The 20468-nt window shown below is 35.3% G+C and overlaps 1 protein-coding gene across 1 annotated transcript in view; it reads right to left on the bottom strand.

Moving 5' to 3' along the window:
- Nucleotides 1-20468, bottom strand: part of CD274 (CD274 molecule) — a 54344-nt gene that overhangs the window by 8679 nt on the left and 25197 nt on the right. Inside the window, exons 8-10 of the mRNA XM_072403234.1 lie at nt 7419-7483; nt 6795-7151; nt 4502-4780 (exon numbers count right to left, since the gene is read on the bottom strand). Of these exons, the coding sequence (XP_072259335.1) occupies nt 4502-4780; nt 6795-7151; nt 7419-7483 (701 nt within the window). The remainder of the gene's footprint in view (nt 1-4501; nt 4781-6794; nt 7152-7418; nt 7484-20468) is intronic.

Here is a 20468-nt window from a genome sequence, read left to right as displayed (position 1 = left end):
TATTATCAACAGAATGTGAGCTGTTAAATCCAAATCAAAACATAAGGAAGTTGGCTATTTAAATATGAGCCTGGCTTTCCCCATATTATTGTCTGTTGCCTATGACTAACTAATTTACATATATTATGTGGATTGTGGAATACCATAAGTATGCAAACATTGAAAGACAAAAATTATTCCCATTCAATTTTCAATATTACGATCAAGATGAGCAGTTATTTTTTACAAATATATTGTGTTATGCTATTTAATTTGAAAACGTCTTCTAGTGTACTGTTTTGTATAACAATATTTACCATTTTCACATTCTGTTCTCAAAATTATAATGCTATTTAAAGTGCACTTATATTTGCCTCGGTTTGCCCTGCATAATATTGGTGTATCTGTATTGCTTGTCCATGAATGAGATGGGAGATACAAAAGTACCTTACATATTTTCCTCCTTGACAGATTCTTACATTGGGGGTACAGTGTAATGTCATTTATTTGAGGCCGGACTAAACTGGAAATTTAAAAAAAAAAAAATTACACCTTTAATTCTGCAGATCCCTCGTTTGCGCTGGAAAAGTCCTCGATTTGGTCCTGCGCCGTCCTGGAATTCCTCTGTAACCCAATGCGTAGGAAGCGCCGGGTGCCACCATCTACGTCACCCGATCTGCACATATGCAAGATTGGGTGACATAGCCTACTGTAAAGGGGGGAAAAAGGTGCCAATCTCACTGTGCATCCGTGGGATGGTCATCTCTTTCCCCTCAGTGTAGGAAAACGTCCGTTCATGCCCTGAGCATGTGCAGAAGGGGCAGCCAAGAGCATCCTGGGATGGGTAAAGTAGGTATCCATGGTGCGGCGATCAAGACAGGAAGGAGAGAAGCTTCACCACTAGTTTTGTTTTAAATGGTGTTGCAGTCAAAAAAAAAAAGAATAATATTCTTAATTTATATAAAAGGGTTGTCTTCCATTTTATGTAAAGTAAAAATTTTAATTTAGGTCCGCTGTAAAACATACTGTACATGAAGGCTTTGAGGTTAGTTTTCATTTCAATTCCCAGAAGATCACTGGACTTTAGAATGGTGAAAGTAACATATTCAACACTACAGAAAAAGATGATTAAGGGAGAGAGGAATGTTTTGGATACAAATAATTTTTTTTCCTTGTTTTATAAGTATCGTATAAGTATATGGTTTTGGTATAAAAATGGAACACAGTTCACAGTATGAACGTCAAAAGCATGTAGGGTGTCAGGATGAGCAGGATTACATTATAAAGAACAAACTGTAATAGAGCTTGTCATCAAGGCAGGGGTTATATTGAAAAAAGGCATGAAATAGAAGAACTTGGCAGCCCAAAGCAAATTGCTTTGGTTATTTTGCATTGGCCATGTGAGAACCTGGGTAATCAAGCAAACCTGTAATGGAACTGGTTCAAGATTAAAAATATTTGCCAACTAATAGCAAATAAAATCCATTCATTGTTTGTTGTATGGCCCACATTCTTCAATGATAGTCTATCTTTATTTTTTGTTACCAAATTTTTATTGATTATGTTGGATGGTCTATCTTTTTTTAGTTTTGGAAAGCTTTAAAAAAATAGGCCCAAAATATATCAAGAAAATAAACACTGTAAATGTTTTATCAAATTAATTTAATAAAATAATAATTTATTTAAATGTAAATTTTTAATGTAAATGTTACTAAAAAACCATTGGGGTCTATATATAATGTTCTCGACTAAGAAATAATTCCCTTACTCAAAATAAGTTTCCAGTTTTTTAGCCCCTACTCTATCATTAGTTTTCTGGGGTAAAATCTCAATCCTACAACATACTTTGCACCATTTATAACTATGTTCCTTCTTGCTTTTTATTTAATTCTTGATCCAGAGACACCAGATACACTGTAAACTGCAGAAATGTCACTAAAATTAAACCTTAAAAAAAGCATGTAAAGGTTTTTGTACATTTGTTTCTTGGTTGCTTACAGAGCTTAATAATTGAAGATGAAATTTACAGGTAACTAACTAAGAGATCTGAGAACATGACAGTCATCCCTGATCAGGCTGTTTCAGCTTTAGGGGCGAGTGGCTTTATATATATATATATTATTTATATATATATATATATTTTTTTTTACTTTTTGCAATAGTTTTTATCAGTCACACATCACCCACAATGGATTCTTCTAAATCAGTGTTTTTTGACCTTTTTAACATTCCTTTTTAACAAGGGAATTCCTTTAAATAACTTTCACGTCTACAGGGGACACCTACTATAGTCACTATATCCACAACTCACAATACATTAGTTTACATTGCAAGTCAGTGGGAAGATTGTCACCCTTACGGATAATAAAAGTATTCACTGGAATTTGTTGAACCTGTAGTAACCTCTGGTGGAACACTAGAGTTCCACGGAATCCTTCTTGGGAAACAGTGATGTAAATAAATATATCTCTAGGGGACTATGTTTATTTTTTTTAACTCTAAATGCAAAAATGTTATCTTTATTTCTCTAAAACAAACAAAACAAAAATAAAAGCAATTGAAATAACTTCCGGCATGACCCAAATATATATGATTTATTGTTATACTCATAACCTGACATGACTACCATGGGTTTTTGGGTACTGGTGTTTTTCAGTAGGAGCTCTGGGATGGTAAATGTTAGTCCGAATTTGCCTTTATAGGGGTTTGCAACTGTGCTGTGGGGTACATATGAGTGCAGTTCAATAGAATTGGGGTTAAAACTACTGCTTTGTTTCATGTAACGGGCCTAGTCTGATACACCCCTTCCCTCCAATACAAGTATGTAAGGGAGTAGGAAAGTATAACAGGTACAACAAGCAGAAACCACACAACTTAAAGAAGCAGCAATGGGAGGTATTTTAAGTAATTTCCTAAACAATAATCACTAATCATAATATGGTGAGAACACATTAAGCAAAAAAAGTAAAAGATTTTAACTGGTCTTGTAAAATGTAGATACTACTTCACTGTAACTATCCTATGTGTTCTCTAAGGCCGTCATCATGGAAACTGACAACTACTCGTAAGGTTCATCTATAAAATTAACAACTCTGAAAAACAACAGCTGAGCAGACCCACTGGTTATCATAGATGGACCACTGAAAATACGTCTTACTGCTCTGATCCTGACCAGTCTATCACTGGTTTGCCAACATCCCCATCTCTTCATAAGATCTCAATCTATTTGTAACATGTTGCATGTTGGTTGTAATCAATATACATATAAATAAATATATATATATATATATATATATATATATATATATACACATACAGTGTATATATATATATATATATATATATATATAACTACATTAACTACATAACTACAGTGTACACATACAGTATATATACTAATTCTTCAATTCCTTCATTTTTCAGAATTCAGATATTAGTGGTTGGTATATTAAGTGCTCTAATTTTTGTTTCCTTATTGGTCTTGTAAAACTGATAAATAAAAATGAGCCGACAGTGATTTAGTTGGTTAGGTTTCCATGCCTAATCTAACAATAGTGATAATATTCTAATATTCTGAGTGTGCAATAACTCTAGCTAACTCAATAAAAATTTCATAATGAAAGTCAATCCGGCAGAAAGCTGATATGGTTGTTTGGCTTGTATTATAATATAACAGTTTGAGGAAAGAAACCCCTGCATTGATCCCTCACATAAAGGTGTAAGTTAATAGTTTTTAGCTTGTAAGTTCTGTAGGACTTTTTTCACCTCTTAGATGTTTTTATTACTAATTATATTTCTGCCTCCAAACTGAGCCGTGTGTTGCTGTTATATAGAGATCATGTAATCAATGTAATATATGTGATACATTTGATACATGTAATAAAGACAGTTCAGTGGAATACAATAAAGAATAAACAAAACTTATAATTAAAGTTCAAAATCATGTTTTGTGCCATCACAAGGTAGCACTACATTGCATTACCAAACACACATTAACGCTTGTTGTTTCACATGTTCACAAGCTATGCATTAAGGAAGCCATAAATTGGCTGGCAACACACCACATTGCAACTTAAACTGGGCTTGAAGCAAAAGTTAAGACCTTTTTCAGTGGCTCCATGAAGTTTATATGAACTACAACAAACCAGGCAACAGTATATAACACGTTGGACAACTGACAGAAACTCAGTGTACAGCACTTTGCATGAAGTACACATAATAAATAAAAAATCCAGATTTTCCTTATTTACTTTGGTCTTCACATTTTCATGCAAATATTGTCTACACATGTAACTATAAACGCAATTGCAATAAAAAGGCAATTCTTGACATGCTATTTATGGATCATTTTTAATATTTTTTTCCTAAATGCCACTACTACATACATTACCAACTGTGCAACCAGACAGTGCTTTCTGGCCTTATAGGAGTCACAAGGCTTGCTATTGCTACAGTTGCCAAAATATAACGTAAAGTAGTATCAACTTCAAGGTAAACATTTTTTTTTGCTTTCAGAAAGTACCTGGATATCTAATAGAAGCTCCTGTTGTTTCATTAAGTGCTTTGTTCCAGAACAAACAGCTGTATATTTTTGTCCTATCCATTATTTTGATTGTGCTTGTTGTATTATAAAAGCCATCCTCTGTCTGAACATGAGAAATATTTGCTGGAGAGTTTATATTGACACCATTTGCTGTCCAGTAGACATCTGCCTTTGGAAATCCAAGTGAATAGCATGACAGATATATTTGATTGTCTGCCTCTGATACATGAGAGGACATCTGAATGTTTGTGTATGGTGCTACAATGAAAATCAAAGAAAACATTGCAATTAAAAGTTGAAGTATATATTAAACATTTCCTGCAGATTTTACGATCCTACAAAAATTGTATGCATGGACAGTTGGCAGCTGCTGCTTATATTTACCAGAGAAAAGTATCATATCCTTAATTCAGCGTGTAAATACCCTAGAAAGTGGAACTTCTAATTTCAAGAACTCTTTATTAAAAGTAAGATTTATACAGAGGATTTTACTGTGTCATATCGAACTACAAAATAAGCAGTTTATTATCTTAAGTGTGAAACATATTTAAAATGAAACTCACCCACTCCCATCCCTAGATGCACTTTTTTATATATTGCAAGGTTTTTTTTAAACTGTTTTATACTCTGCATGCTGTTTTCTGAATATACTACAATCATCCTTATCCCATAAATGGTTCAAATGTTTCTGAATGATTTGCATAAAGAATAAGTTTATTGATAAGCTTGTTCCAGTTTAGCAAAACCACACTACATGTCTGTTTCTCTCACTTGTATCTGTTCTATCCAGTACATGAGGGAGAAGAAACTTCTGTATAGAAACTTTAGGAGTTTTAAGACAGATTCCAACTCATTGATCGGCACATTTTTTTTTTCAAAAACATAAATGGCAGGTAATTTAAATTATAGCATAAATCTTTCCCCAATATTTGAATAATTCACTACATCAATGATAAATTAGTACATTTGCTGACTTTTTCATGACAGCTGAAATTCTAAGAAGATTTTTTTGCCCAGCAAAGTTTGTTTTTTTGTGATTAAATTATGTGTAGTATTTTTTTTTCCGATACAGTTTTTAATACATTTTCAAAATAGTAAACACATACAATAAACATGACACACAGATTTACCATATAAACAAACAAAAAGTGCACATTATAAAACCATTATCTGCAAAAGTGGAATTTCTAAGGCACATAAGTCGCAAGGAGGTACATACCAGATAATATAGCATCTAGGGTATCCGTGTAATAGAGAGAATAATATGTGCAATCAAACCCAATCCCAGTAGGAATTCGATAATAAACATTCCCTCTTAGTGCAAAATAGCTATCTATACCCCTAGTACAGGCACTTACACTAAAAAACAGGAAAGACAAGGACAAGACAAACAGGTGGGAGGAAGAGAGTGGGGGAAGGGGATTGGGAAGGACCGGGTACAACTCGATGTGGACATAAAATTACCAATTTTACATTGACACAGAAGCAAAACAAATGGGGATAAAAGAAGTCGACCTTCCGCCCACTCATATGGTAAGGAGAGAACTATCAAATTCTGCGGGCATATAGTGTTCAATCCACAGATCCCACACCTTTCTGAAAATATGCAGACTGTTCTGGAGTCTAGCCACCATATTTTTGTTGATTAGATACCACTCTTCTTTTTACTTGTGCCACAGTGGGCATGCCAGACCACCAAACTTTAGTCAGGGTCTGCTTGGCGGCAGTAAGTACAAAGGCCATAAGGCGAAACTGGCACTTGGTGGCACCCTGGGGGCGTAACATCAAAAGGGCTTCAAACGGGTCCTTGCGGATACCTCTGCCCACTATAGTATATATAATTTGATAGACACCTGTGTAGTATTTTTTTTAATATATTAGCATATCAGCCTTTTCTTATTTTGAATAGATTAGGGGAAGTCTGAGTGTATGTCGGTCTTTTACTTATTTGTTTGTATTTGCTGGAGGAATTTCCTAAACAATGAGACGACAGAATGCAATGAAAATCTGACAGATATTCTAAACCTTTCCAAATCTATCCAAAAATGTAAAAAATCATAAACAAGTATGCCAGTCTGGCTTAGTGGATGCCATCATTTGACATATCTACTGTCATATTATAGAGGAAATTTGTGACTTTAGGAATATAAACCTTTGCATCAAAGACAATAAACTTCCAATAGACAATGATAATTACCTGTGATTGTTTCATTACTACCATGCACTGTAACAGCTTGTTCCATGATTATTATTTACACTTTTAACAACTTACCTTGAACCTCTAGTGTAACTTTGTGGTAGTCAGATCCTTCAAATTGTAACATACAGAGATATGTTCCTGCATCAATAAGTTTTACATCCTTAATTTGAAGAATTGCCTCTCCTTTTATCAATTCTTCTGTTAACAAAGATGCTCTCCCTCTATATGGATTCTCCTGGTTTATCGGTTCCTCCTTTCCATTGGTAAACCTTACCACTTGTGTTTTGACGTGTGCCTCATGATGTTGCCAAGATACTTTCAGTTCATTGATATCTTCATCTTTTTTAAATGGAAAGTGGCATGACATATTTACTGTATCCCCATATTTTACTGTGTAAGTTGATTTGGGAACTGTTACTACAAATAAAGCTAAACAGATAAAACAGAATAGTTAATGAAAGTTAAACCCGTTTCAAGTCTTTCCCCCATCTCATACAACAGTGAAAATTCTAAGTTTCTGGACTTTTCATAACTTTCTGTGCACATGACCCTGATCAACAGGATATAAATAAATAACTATATATATATATATATATATATGTATATATATATATATATATATATATATATAAATAGTTTAGCTATATATACAATTTAAATGTAAACAACATTAAGAGACATTAAATGATGACTTACCAAATATTACTGTACAGAGTTCAGGCATGATAAGAAGAAAAAACAGTGGATAAATCATGTTTTCACTGAAAAACAAACAAAAGAAATCATATTTTGTGAATTGTTTGGAGATATGTATCATTTTTTTAGAAGTGCAGGTTTCTTTCTGTGCGTACATACAATATGTGATACAAGAAACACAGGCTCTAAAATTTCAATATGGACATAAGAAAAGGAAATTTGTAACATATGCAAAGCAGCTATGATTACATTCAGACACATTCTTTGTGTAACAATAATTAATGAATTTACATCTGTCCTCCTGCTTTTGTTAGTAATAAAAATAATAAATACCCAAAAAACTCTATTATTTTGACCAAGTAAGCATTTATTTAAAATCTAAACTGTACATCAAAGCACCTACAGGAATTTTAAAAGGCATTGCCACTTAAAAGCCCCCTAGGTGCTTTGATGTACAGTGCATAGCTATTTATAAGTCCCCTAGGTGCTTTATTGTACTGCATAGATTTCATTCTGTTAGGACATATTCTTTAAAGTTGCCATAAATCAATTAATAAAATTTATGTGCCAGTAAATGAAATGTGATGCCAGGTATCTGTGTATCAGCAATAGTGTTGGTCAAACAGCTGAGTGTTTGATTCACCAGCTATTCGATCGAATAGCCCAATATTTGGGTGATGGAACGCCTAATTCGAATACCATTAAAGTATATAGGGGGGAAATTCATTTTTTTCGGGACTATGTAGAACTGCAAAAACAATCAGGGGAGCGGAGCTGTCAGCTAGACTCTATATCTAGTAAAGTGGGCAGCACGGGGGCTCAGGGGTTAGCACTCTGGCCTTTGCAGCGCTGGGTCCCAGGTTTGAATCTCAGCCAGGACACTATCTGCATAGAGTTTGCAGGTTCTCCCTGTGTTTGTGTGGGTTTACTCTGGGTACTCCAGTTTCCTCCCACAATCCAAAAACAGGTTACAAAAACACAACACAATACAAAAAGTTTAACTGGCTTCCCTCACAAACTGACCTTAGACTGTATTAATAACATATGACTATGGTAGGGACATTAGATTGTGAGCTCCTTTGAGGGAAGCTAGTGACATGACTATGGACTTTGTAAAGTCCATACTACTGTGTATTATTGATAATAATATCTAGAATAGATAGTGTAAATATAACCGGCAGCAATATCACACAAATCTGTATATTTTAACAATCAACAATGATGTGGCATCTAAAATATATATAACATCATATATTACTCCAGATATACCATGCACCAACAGTATAGTACATCATTTGCTACATCATACAACAGCAGTATATACCATGTAATTGTATGTTATATGGCACTTACAGTACTTTATAAAACAGCATCTTAGTCATAAAGTGATATGTATCCCTTCCCCCATTAGATATTAATCATGTCAATTCTGCCTACCATCTTAAACAAGGGAGTAAGGGACTAAAAACAGCTTAATATTGGCATGCTAAGTTTGCTAAGCTTGCTAAGCATCATCTGACTTCTTACATGGAGTCAGATGACAACGTTTGTGAAATTTGTGTTACTGTAACCAACACAAAATTGACTTCTTTGCTTTTTGCAAACAGAAGAATATCACCTAATCTCCACGATTAAGGCCTGATTTAGTATTTTCTGCTTTGGGCCATCCAGAGATTTGTGTATAGCCCTTTTTGAAAGTTTTAAGATTATCTCTCTTTCTGTCACTGTCTAAATGATAAGATTTGAACTTGGTCTTAAAAAACTTTTCCAGTCAAAACATTTGTTTATAGTTTTGGCACAATTCAGGGTAAATTGGAACCCCTGTTGGGCTTTTTCCACATTTCTACTTTTATGTTTCTTTCAGCTTAGTTAAGGAGATCAAAAATTGTGGGGAGTTTTACCCCAAGAAAATAATTTTGCAATCAGTTAAGAGCATAAATTCATTTAGTTGTCATCTTGATAAGCTCAGGGATGTCATGGAAACAAACTATTAATAACCATTAAATGGAATAATGGCAAGACTTGCCAGGGAATGAAGATTTTAGGTCCTTTCCTCCATTTTTTATGAGAGGAAATGTAATCCCATTTATTCTGTTTACAAGAATGATGAAAAATGTAGATGTTTACAAGTGTTTTCTGTTTACAAGTAGATGAAAAATATTTTATTCAAGATTCTGAAACACAGGACTATACCTCAGCACAATAGTGTTTAGTTTCCCAACTTGCTTTTCAATAACTGCCAAATGTAATAGCAGAACATCTGTTTGTATTTTTATCTGAAATGCGTTAGCAAGCCAGGAATAGTACTTGAAAAGTTACTTTGGCCTAATAAACCAATAAATAAAAGTATTGATTGTAATGGTTGGAATAGGTGGACTCAACTGATTGGCCAGATTAAAGAGTATTTATTCTGGTAATTAATAAGAGATACAATGTCTACTGAGACTTCAGATTTATTCTTAAATGGTGGAACCAAACCCATTTATTTACATTGTCAAGGAAACCCCCATGACTGTCATCATATGCAGCTGTTGTGAAAGCTTGCCAAAAAGCTGAAAAAGAGATTATTTGTGCATGATTTAGCTTCTGTAAAAGTTTGTAGTTCTTCAAAAAAGCCACCTCCAGATGTTTGCATTTGGGTACAGAGTAATTTGGGGACAAACACTAACATGTATGCCATTATATACAATTACATTAAGAACAATATAATTATCTTCCCCTCCACATTCTCCCTACTGTCCTAACCCCCCCCCCCCCCCCCCCCCCCCATACCCTCTTGTTTTCTTTTTATCTAAGTGTTCTCTAGCACTTTTATATACCAAATTATTTTCATTCTGTTGTACCAAGATTGTACTAATTTGTTTGGAGTATTATATTTACGGATGTCATGTTTCTATATTTATTTTGCTTTATTAATTCCTTAAAATATTTATGTTTACCCCTCCCTGTTTTTTTCTGTACCCTATTGAAAGTTTAAAATAAAGAATGTTTTTTTTTTTTTTTAAAAAAAGAACAATATAATTATTGTTGGTATTATTTCTTCTTTGTTTACTGACCATGACGTTCAGGTTAAAATTAGCAGCAAAATCCTAATCCTAACATCTATTCCTAAATAGATCAAATGATGAGAAAAAATACTACCAAGAACAAAGTAGTTGGCTGAGATTGAGGTTTAAAATTACTTTCCTGCTCTTTTTTCCTCTCTTTGCTGGCAAACTATTGTTAGAACTGTACTCTATTATTTTTCATTTTATTATAATAGTCTCTGGTATATCCTCTGCTACCTGTCTGTAATTTAGGCTTACTCTTGGTTGTATGGGACCCATCAGAATTTTTCTATGGGGCCCCATTTTTTCTCTTTTTATGCCTTTAAAATGGAATCTACACATGGAGTGCATCTTGGAAATGGCAAACTGAGAGCTGTGAACCACAAATGGTGAAGTGTGCCAAATGGTGTACTGCCTTCTATAAGAAATATAATATCTTTTGTACTATAATATATTATGAACTGATATGTCCTTTTTACTGATATTGATGTACTATATAAAACTGCCTTTCTCCACCTTTTTTTAGGGGGTAACCCTTAAATATAACTTTCATGTCCTCAGGAAACCCTTTCTGTATATCCGCAGCTCACAGTACATTATCATGGAAGTCAGTGGGAAGAATGCTTCTTACATTTCTGGACAGCAAAAAAAATGTCACCCTTGTAGATAGCCAGAAAATGATTATTGGTGTCACTTACACTGACCTGAGAGGCACACATTTTTCATTGTGCAAGGAACCCCTAGAAACCTCTGGAGAACCCCACTTGAGAAACACTGCAGTTGCACATGGATATAATTCACATGTAACTGATTTGTGTGCGTCACCTGGCAAATAAAGGAGGCAGTAATACTTCAGAAATTTCTGTACTGTTCATGGCTTGTCCTGATATCTAAATGCTTTATATTCTCCAATCAGTGTATATGGACATACAAAGCAGTAATGGGAACTGTAGCTGAACCTAGTACTCATAGGCAAAGCTAATAAAAGATGATGCATTGTACACATGACCTACAGTTACAGCAAACAAACTAATCACTGCAAACAACATCCATGAATCAGCACACTGTATTTATTTAAATCTACGCCTACACTCAGACTGTAAAAAAAATTTGCCCTTTGCTTTCATTTTTGGGGCGCATTTTAGGCTGTTTCTGTTATATGTTTTTTGTTATATGCTTTTATCTCTATGGTCTATGTGTCCTACTGAAGCCCTTATATCTGGGAAAAACAAGCAAATGCTGTAAACACAACAAAAGCCCCAAATAACTTGTTTAACCCTCACTCACAGATAAGGGAAGAATTCAATGCTGTCCATGTCTCCACTGGAGACAGTCTGGAGACAAATTTCCCATATTAGTGGCTGAAAAAATCATATAGTCTTTTGTCTATCCAAATCAAATAGGAAATTTTGATTCAAGTTGCATTTTCAGTTATTAGGTCTTGCTACATCTTTACGGCATAACATAATGAAAATTCCACCGAGGCAGAAAAATCCTTCATTTATTTTATTCTACTTGGTATTATATTTTTCTTTCAATACGCAGCAAAATCCTTATGTAAAAGTAAAAGCTAGTGATATAATTTGCTTCTGAGAAATCCTGCAACAACTTGTTACCAGTAAACATGTCATATAGTGTTAATGAGTTTATTTTTGTAACCTCTTCTTTAGTGTTGCTTGATTTTTAAGAAATTGGAGCTTTCATTTCTCAGGATGCCATGGGCTATTCATAAAGGTTACAGAAGTCACCATTGCCTAATGGTAACAGAAGTTGCTTTCAGCTATCCTGGACTGGGTGCCTCAATAATCCCTTTGATAAAACACACATCCAAAAACAAAGGTAAAAAGACAAAAACATCAATGATTAAATACTCTAGAAAGGAAAGCTCATTATGAAAAAACCTGAACTACATTAACATTGCCCAACTTCTCCCAAAAATTCACATTTTTAATAAAGAAAGTAACAGTTTTAAAGCAATTTTTGCCTAAGCATCTCAATAAATAAGAGTTGCTTCTATGGCAAAATTCCCTGAAGTTTGTTTAATGCAATTATCTGCTAGTGAAGTTTGTGGCTTTAGTATCTGGGTCAGTCCTCATATGACTGGCATATTCCTGTAAGGACCAATAAAGCATTTCTTCACAGGGCACATATTTTTGGCTTTTTGTTCACTGAACTTTGCCATATCTGGCATGAGCATGCACATGTGGGCATTATAATGGATTTAGCTGGAGCAGAGCTCCTCCTAATGACTGTTCTCTGACCAGATTACCTAGCTGTTGCTGCCTATTGACTTTGATCCATTTTTTGTAACCTTTCACTGAGCTGCAATTGAGAAAAATCAACAAATATCACTTCACTCCATAAAAAGGGGTTTTCTATAGTTAAATGATTATTATGACAACAGACATGTAAAACTTTGCAGCAGAGGGTACGTGAGTTGAGGAGTAAATGGAATAATTTACTATGGGGTTTAGAAGAGTAATTAGGCGCTAATGAAGGTGGTGAAAATTCACTTTGCAAAGAACATCTACTCAGGAGTAGTAAGTAAATGTAAAACAAGTAATGATTTTAGTTTATACATGATTGGATTGCTGACATCAGTAGAGCTTTGCCTTTTTCTATAAATTGAGTGTATTTTCTTTGCAGAGTAATAATTCACTTTGCAAAATAACAACCTAAACCCACACAGACAGATAGATAGATAGATAGATAGATAGATGGACGGACGGACGGATAGATGATCAGTAATCCATGATTTGATTTACTCAAACAGAAACAGACACATGCTGTAAGAGAAATATACAGGCTAACCTATTTCTGAAATGTCGTAATAAAATTCCAGCTCAACAGAAGTCTAACATTGCGGGTTAGTGGCTGAAAAAAAACTGATGTTTGTATTTAGCTTTTTTTGGTATGAAGGTCAGCAATGTCAGCCTTTGTATTCCTCTGTGGGTATGCTTCCTCTATGTGAGCTTGGCTGGTTCTAAAAAAGTGTCTTTGTTTAGTTTAAAGGTTGTTTAAAGGTTGTGCTATGCAAGTTTTCACTATCATGATAGACAACATTGAGATTTTCGACCAAAGAGAATATAATAAGGAACAAGCCATGGATTTCCTAATGAGGTAATTACACAGCTTTGACTTATCCCTTCTGTAAAAAAGGTCTCCATGATTGCTTTTTGTTATATGTTGGGATTTAGTTCCAGTTTACAACTGCTCTTGGGGACTCATAGGATTAAAGTATACATATACCAAAACTTTTAATGTTGTTTTGGATAAAATGGGGAAAGGGTACAACCCCTGTCAGATTTTACAACTATCAGGGGCTCCAGTAGAGAGATTTCCCCTAATTCCTGTTCTTGTGACAGCCATTTACCAGACAAGAAGTGGGGGAAACTCTGCAACAGTGAACAGACATCAAAACAAAACTAACAGCCATTTCCCTGCTAAACCTTACCTTATTTTGTGTGTTTGTTAAATAGTTTTTTTTTCACTTCCTGTTCTGACTAGACAACCTTTCAGCAGACAGAAAGGAAAGTTATATAGAGTATAATTAACATTAACTACATTATAGATACTGATTAATATTACAAATAACAGTAATGACTGTTCATACAGTGAGATATAGTGTCTTACAATGCAGTTTGTACAAATGAACCAGTTGTCTGTACTCAATATTTACTGAACGTTGTACAAAGACAATTGGACTGCATACTGCAAGGATGCCCAACCTATGGCCCGCGGAGCTACCTGATGCGGCCCCCTGCTCATTTTCTGCTCTGCTTACTGTCTTGTGGGGGATGGCATGCGCACTTCTCCTATGTTTCTGTATTGAGATAGTGCTACCAGGAAAGCGAGGGAGTGGGCATGTACTATAGACCTGGTAATCAGCTGTGGCTGCTTCCCGCCAACCTTGTACTCCCAGCAGCAGCATGAGAGCTGTGTCATTATCCTCATGTATAAACCTTCATATCTCCTACACTGAGTGTCATAGAAATGTGATGATTTCAGGGTACACAGGGGACACTGAGAGCTGCTACTAAACCAAAAGCCCCTAAACATAACAAGTTGCCAGATACAGGGTCACAAGCATAACATCCTAATAACAAGCAGGGATATTTTCACACTAAAAGGGGCTATTTCAAGACCTTGATTCCTAAATTCAGTTTGCATGTTAGGGACCCCCGGGGGCCACTTCCACGGCATGATCATTAGGGTACTATCAATTCACCCCTTGCTCAGGTCCCTCAAATATATACTTGCTCGTTCACAAAATTTCCAGACTGGGTTTAAACTGGTGATGAGGTTGTGGTGAGGTTGCCCCTTCCCCATGCCATGGAACCCCACTTAGGAGGAGACGCTCAGTACTGCTCACTGCCGCCTGGAGTCAAATCTGCAGATGGACCGAGCAGCTGGTGGGGTGTCTGACCACTTACCATCTGTGACCCTCAATTTCTCTGAAACAGAGGGATGTTGGCACCTGGAAATGTGGGAGCCAGTAGCAAATGCCTTTTGTCCTCCCCCTGCAATAAAATATTATACCCATCATATCATGCTACCCTGTCACACATAGCTATCACCTTTATCTCTATGAACCCCAATTTCTCTGTAAGAAAAGGGAAATGTAACTGCAAGTGCAGGACTCTTGTGGCTGACGCCCCCTAAAATGTCATCATTACGGGGCCATCACAAGATATGAAAAATTAACCCTTTAATACCGTGCTACCCTGTCAAACATATCTGGCCACTTACCTTTAGTGAACCCCAATTTCTCAGAAACATGTCCTCCTTGGCTATCTCTCACATGAATAGCATTTCTCTGAAAGTATTCATTGCAGAGATTTTGGAGTACAAAGAAGGTTAGTGGCCCCTTTTAACTGACAAGCATTGTGTGGTGTAGTTTCTGCTCCTTGGTACAGGAATGGTGAGCGGGGAGCAGTATTTGACCGGCCAGCACTGTATGATAGAATTAGTTTTGTATTTTTCATTATTAACATGAGCATCAAATGGTGAGTGCAGAAATTATTGATTCATCATATCCATCATTTGGATTTACTTTCATTTTAAATTAAAACTTTTCTAGCTTTAAACATACATCTTCAGTGTTTGCATTGTGGCTTGTGAATTTTATCTCAATGTCAACAGCGGCACCCAGATGAAAAAAGGTTTGTCACCACTGGCATATTTCATTTGATAGTGTACATGTCCTTGCACAACATTGGAAACATTTCTTTAGGCACTGTAAACATAATCAAAGGGTAGTGTTCAATTAAAACATCATTGCAGATCAATGCTGGGGATGTAGAGTAAGAGGATTTTTAAGAAAATGCCTGAAAGTTGTGCTAAATACAATAGTCTTTCCATTATCTGTCATAAAGCATGATTATTGTTCTTATCAGTAAGTAAGCTCTTCCTCTTCAGATATTTCACAAGTTTCCTCTTAATATTATTCACAAGGGAGTTTTTTTTTACCTAATGATAACCATTTGTATTGTCATGTTGTAACAATGCAGCTTTATGTTCAGATATATTTAAGAGTTGTTTGAACATTCAGCCTTGTAAATGATGAGCCACAAAGATATTCCCCCTGATAATGATTCATTTAGCTTATTTTTCTCTGGAAAAAAATTCCATGGTTTGACAAACTAAAAACATCACATGAACTTCATATTGCCAAGAGAGGAAAAACATGGAATTGTGCTGAGTAAGGAATCTTTCAGACAATAAACTTACAAAGGTTTAGATACATATTAACCTAAAAAATTTGGCCCATGCCCATTTCCAATGTCCTGCTGGATTCAAATACTGCAGGATCTGGCATAATAGGATTTGTAATTTTGAGTCCTCCCTGCAAAATTCTGAGAATATAGAAGTATGGAATATTTTTTCTTGCACATTTTTTCTTGAGTTGTACCTGCACCACTTAAAACTTTAATAATTAGGTAGGATAAACTATTTCCTTGTATGCAGCAATAAAGCATACATTGCATAATAAAAATGTTATACATTTATTGCATAATATTTTATTACATACTGTATTACCTGTATATTGTAAATTAAACTGATATTTGCTGTGTGACCTGTCAGTGTTCAGTGCATACAGCAAAGCCAAAATTACAGTCATATTAAGGTTTATTCATCTTTGACTATCAGCTGCATATTAAATCACAGGTCAGTCCCGGTGTTTATAGCTCTATCACTTAAAAAAGCGATTGTAATTTTCCCTTTCATTAATATTAGTGTCAAAATGTGCAGCTCTCCCCATATCCTCTCACTGACCACAGTCGCTTGTCTTACAAGCCTATTATGTCTTCTTTACATTATTTTTGATTATATTCAAACTGAACATTATTCCAGTCTCTTTTGGCAATACTCCCTGCTGCATGTAGCACTAAACACTGTTTAATCTGCTCTGATTTGTACACTGTCACAATGACCCCTCTGCCATACAGAAAGTAAACTTTCAAGCAGACATTAGTTGCCACCTGTCCTATCATAAATATACTATTGTGTATAATATATTCAGAAAGATACCCTTGTCAGAAGGCACCACATCTTTGGCTACCTCCCAGCTTTCATCGCAAGTGGGTTGTTGCAGGTGCAAACAAAGGCACATTCTAATAAAACAGACCTTAGTGCTGCAAGACATTGTACATTGTCATAAGGCATGGAAGAAACTCAAAATATATGGTTAAATAAATCCATATAGTATAGAGACTCCATAGCACATGGGTCAGATGTATGTAATGTACAGAGTAAATGGGCTAGGTGTATGTAACATAAAGAGTGCAGGGGTCAGGTGTATGTAACATTCTAAGCTATTGGCCTAGTTTTCCTTCTCTGCCTCATTTATCCTCACTCTCCAGTCTACAAATAGTTCATCTACTGCATCCCCTGTGGTTTTGACTAGTTCCTTCTCTGCCTCATGTCTCTTTACCCTCCAGTCCATGACTTGTTTCTCATCTGCGTGATTTCTTTACCCTCCAGTCCATGACCAGTTCCTCTTCTCCCTGCTAATTATGAGGAGCATGATCGGCTACTGATCCCTTAACACAACACTAGAAGTCACAAAAATCTTCCCATTTGCCAGCCCACTATGCTCAGCCCCTCTTTACTTAATTTTAGTTATTTATTTAATTAACAGTCACTGATTAAATCATGTTCAGCTTTGCATGCTCTGCCTATAATCATACAGAGAGCTCTGCCCATCACCATCTGCCTTCTCTCTCTGCACAGACTGCACAATACTTTGATACCATTGTACCATGTAACATTGTATTATTTGCTGTTCTTGCTAATTAAACATCTCTAGGTGTATAAGTTTTTATGTAATGTTGGTATGGGACTGCAGTGCAGATGAAATACCTCTTATGTATGCCAAGCCCAATGTTTTAAGAGATATATATGGCTAGTGTTAATATATACACAGTAGAAATTATTCAGTAGCAATATTCTTCACTGGATTTATTAATGTTAAAAGAGTCTATACAACCTTAATATTAATGAGAATCTCCATTTATCAAAAAGGTAAAAAGAAATATGTTACTTACCTGTTATTTCTGTTCAGTTTCTATTCCTCTAGTTACAGATCAGCTGCAGACATGTCTGTAGTGAAAATGAAAGCTTTTACTTATGAAACACAGGAAGATGTAATTGTGATACATACTGTTTTGAGTCTAGAGGAGTCACAAAGTTTTTTTCTTTTTTAAATGGCTGATAGACAATTGTGTGGCATCCTTTTGTATGTAAGAATATATTATTATGGAGGCAATAGAAAGCTATAAAAACAAATACTTGACACTTTTAATATGTGGACCAGAAACAGAACTGTACTGTGCAGCCTATATAGACTACCAGTACATGGTAAGTACGTCAGTTGATGCAAAACGCTGTTTGACAACAGTTGTATTTGAGTATTTACGGGTATTTTAGATTTAGGTTTAGTCCAAAGTTAGGGTGCAGAAGCAGGTAATCTTCCTATCTTTTCCTCTTTTTTTTAACATGCCAAAATATTTGAAAAACAGCTGTTTTAGCTTTTTTTTCCCTTTATTGTTCATCTGCATCAGCAACATTCACCATGTCAATGTGTAGGTATGGCCATCTGACTCATCAATTTCAGTCATATTAGTTCAAGCATACCTGCACAAGTGCCTAGTCAAGCCTGAACAATTACCAGAACATTGTTTCATTTTCTTCAAAATTTTTTTCGATATTTAAAATCTGTGGTAAGTAATAATTATAAAGCCATTCAGGAGGAACAATGCTTTTGATATATTATGTTTTACTAGTTATCTGAATAGGGGAAACACAGAATTTCATTAATGGGTAGGTTAGGACTTGCTTCCCTCAGTAAGATTTTATTACAATTCTATGTATCTCTTTTGGCAGTATACAATTAAGTTGTTTTTTTCACATATAATCAAGTACCTAAGACAAAATGATTCACAATCCTTCTGAAGTTACAGACTACTCTGCAGTTTTATCTGAGAGGACTGAGAAGTGCTAGCAGAAAAATGTAAAACAAACAGTCGCATTATCCCACTTTGTTTAGAAAGTTAGTGTAGGGCAAATTCTTTGTTCCCGATACCCATGGCACCTAGGTTGTTGGCAATGTAATTACCTTCAGTGTGCTGCAATAAAATGATACAACATGCTCTGGATTTGAAAAGCTGTACAATAAAAACATGTACAGATGCTTAAAATTTGTCATCTAAAGGATTCTTAAACCCCGTACAGATGGCAGACAGATATCAAATGGTTGTTGCTGGAAACAATCTTTAGTGATTGTTTCCTGTGCCAAATGAATAAATGAATATTGTACACTTAATGCTGTTCTGTGGAGGGGGAGGACAAGCTAGCCACATCCCACTGTGCTGTCCTCCATAGAAATGCACAATTGTTGATTGAGATCAGTTGTTCACTGAAGGTTTTTATTTAATAACCCATGATATAAGTATTCATCTGGGCAGGATGTAGAGGAGATATGGCTTATAGAGGCATTAGAGGTGGAAAAGTGAGAGCTAGCTAAGAGTATCCCAGTTGGAGACTTTTAGAGATCAGTGCAACAGATTGCTTCTTGACTTTTGTTTGGACTTGGATAATTATGAAAATAGGTGCCTTAGAAATAATATAGTCAGAATACTCAGCCTGCTGAAGGCTACTAGTCAAGACGATCTGAAAGTTACCCTCACAACTATCTTCAAATGCTTGCTGGGGAAAATCTGCTACAGAGCTGGTCAAGGCCCATCAAGAGATAGCATTCAAGCCAACCGACCCTCAAAGGACAAATTATGTCATATAAAGGGTAGACTTTTTTTATGCTTGGGAACAGAGCCCTAGAGACTTTGACAGAGTAGGTTTCTCTACTCCCAAATGTATCTAGACAGAATGTTCAGACGTGTAGACGTTAAAACCATTTCTGGACAAGCTGTGAAAAATTTTCCTTCCACCAGATTATCAAACACCAAGGATTTTACTTCATTTTGAAAATTCTGCTAGGTAACAGTATTTCTAGAATGTTTTGGGAGTTGTGCATTTGGATAGAGTAGATTGTATTTTGTCAAAGGGCTTATAAATAATCAACTGGTCACTCTCTTGTTTATTTTCTGAATATGGACTAAGTGACATTGTTAATATAGAATATTGGAGTATATTCTGGACCACCTTTCCAATTTTAGTTAGGGTATGATTATTCTTGGTGGAGATTTTAACTTTTTACTGGAACGTGGGGTCTGATACGTCATATAATGTTTGCCCTTTGTCTTTTTCTCCCCTTAAAAGGGTCAGAAAGTCTTTCATAGTCACCGGTTAGTAGACACATGGGACTGCTCCATCCATCCAAGAAAATACCTTTTACTCACCTCCCCTTTTAAACTTATTCTTGTATTGACTACTTTAGGAGTAAGCACTCTGAAATTTCTATTGTGTCCTTTGCAAATAATGAATATGTTATGTATTTGGATCAGGCACCTGTGTGCATGTAACTTACTGTTAGTCAAGTGTTTCA

This window comes from Pyxicephalus adspersus, chromosome 3 (assembly GCF_032062135.1).
Source record: "Pyxicephalus adspersus chromosome 3, UCB_Pads_2.0, whole genome shotgun sequence".
NCBI classification, from domain to species: Eukaryota; Metazoa; Chordata; class Amphibia; order Anura; family Pyxicephalidae; genus Pyxicephalus; species Pyxicephalus adspersus.
The sequence above is the reverse complement of the archived record's forward strand: the minus strand, read 5'-3'. Positions and strand labels throughout refer to the sequence as shown.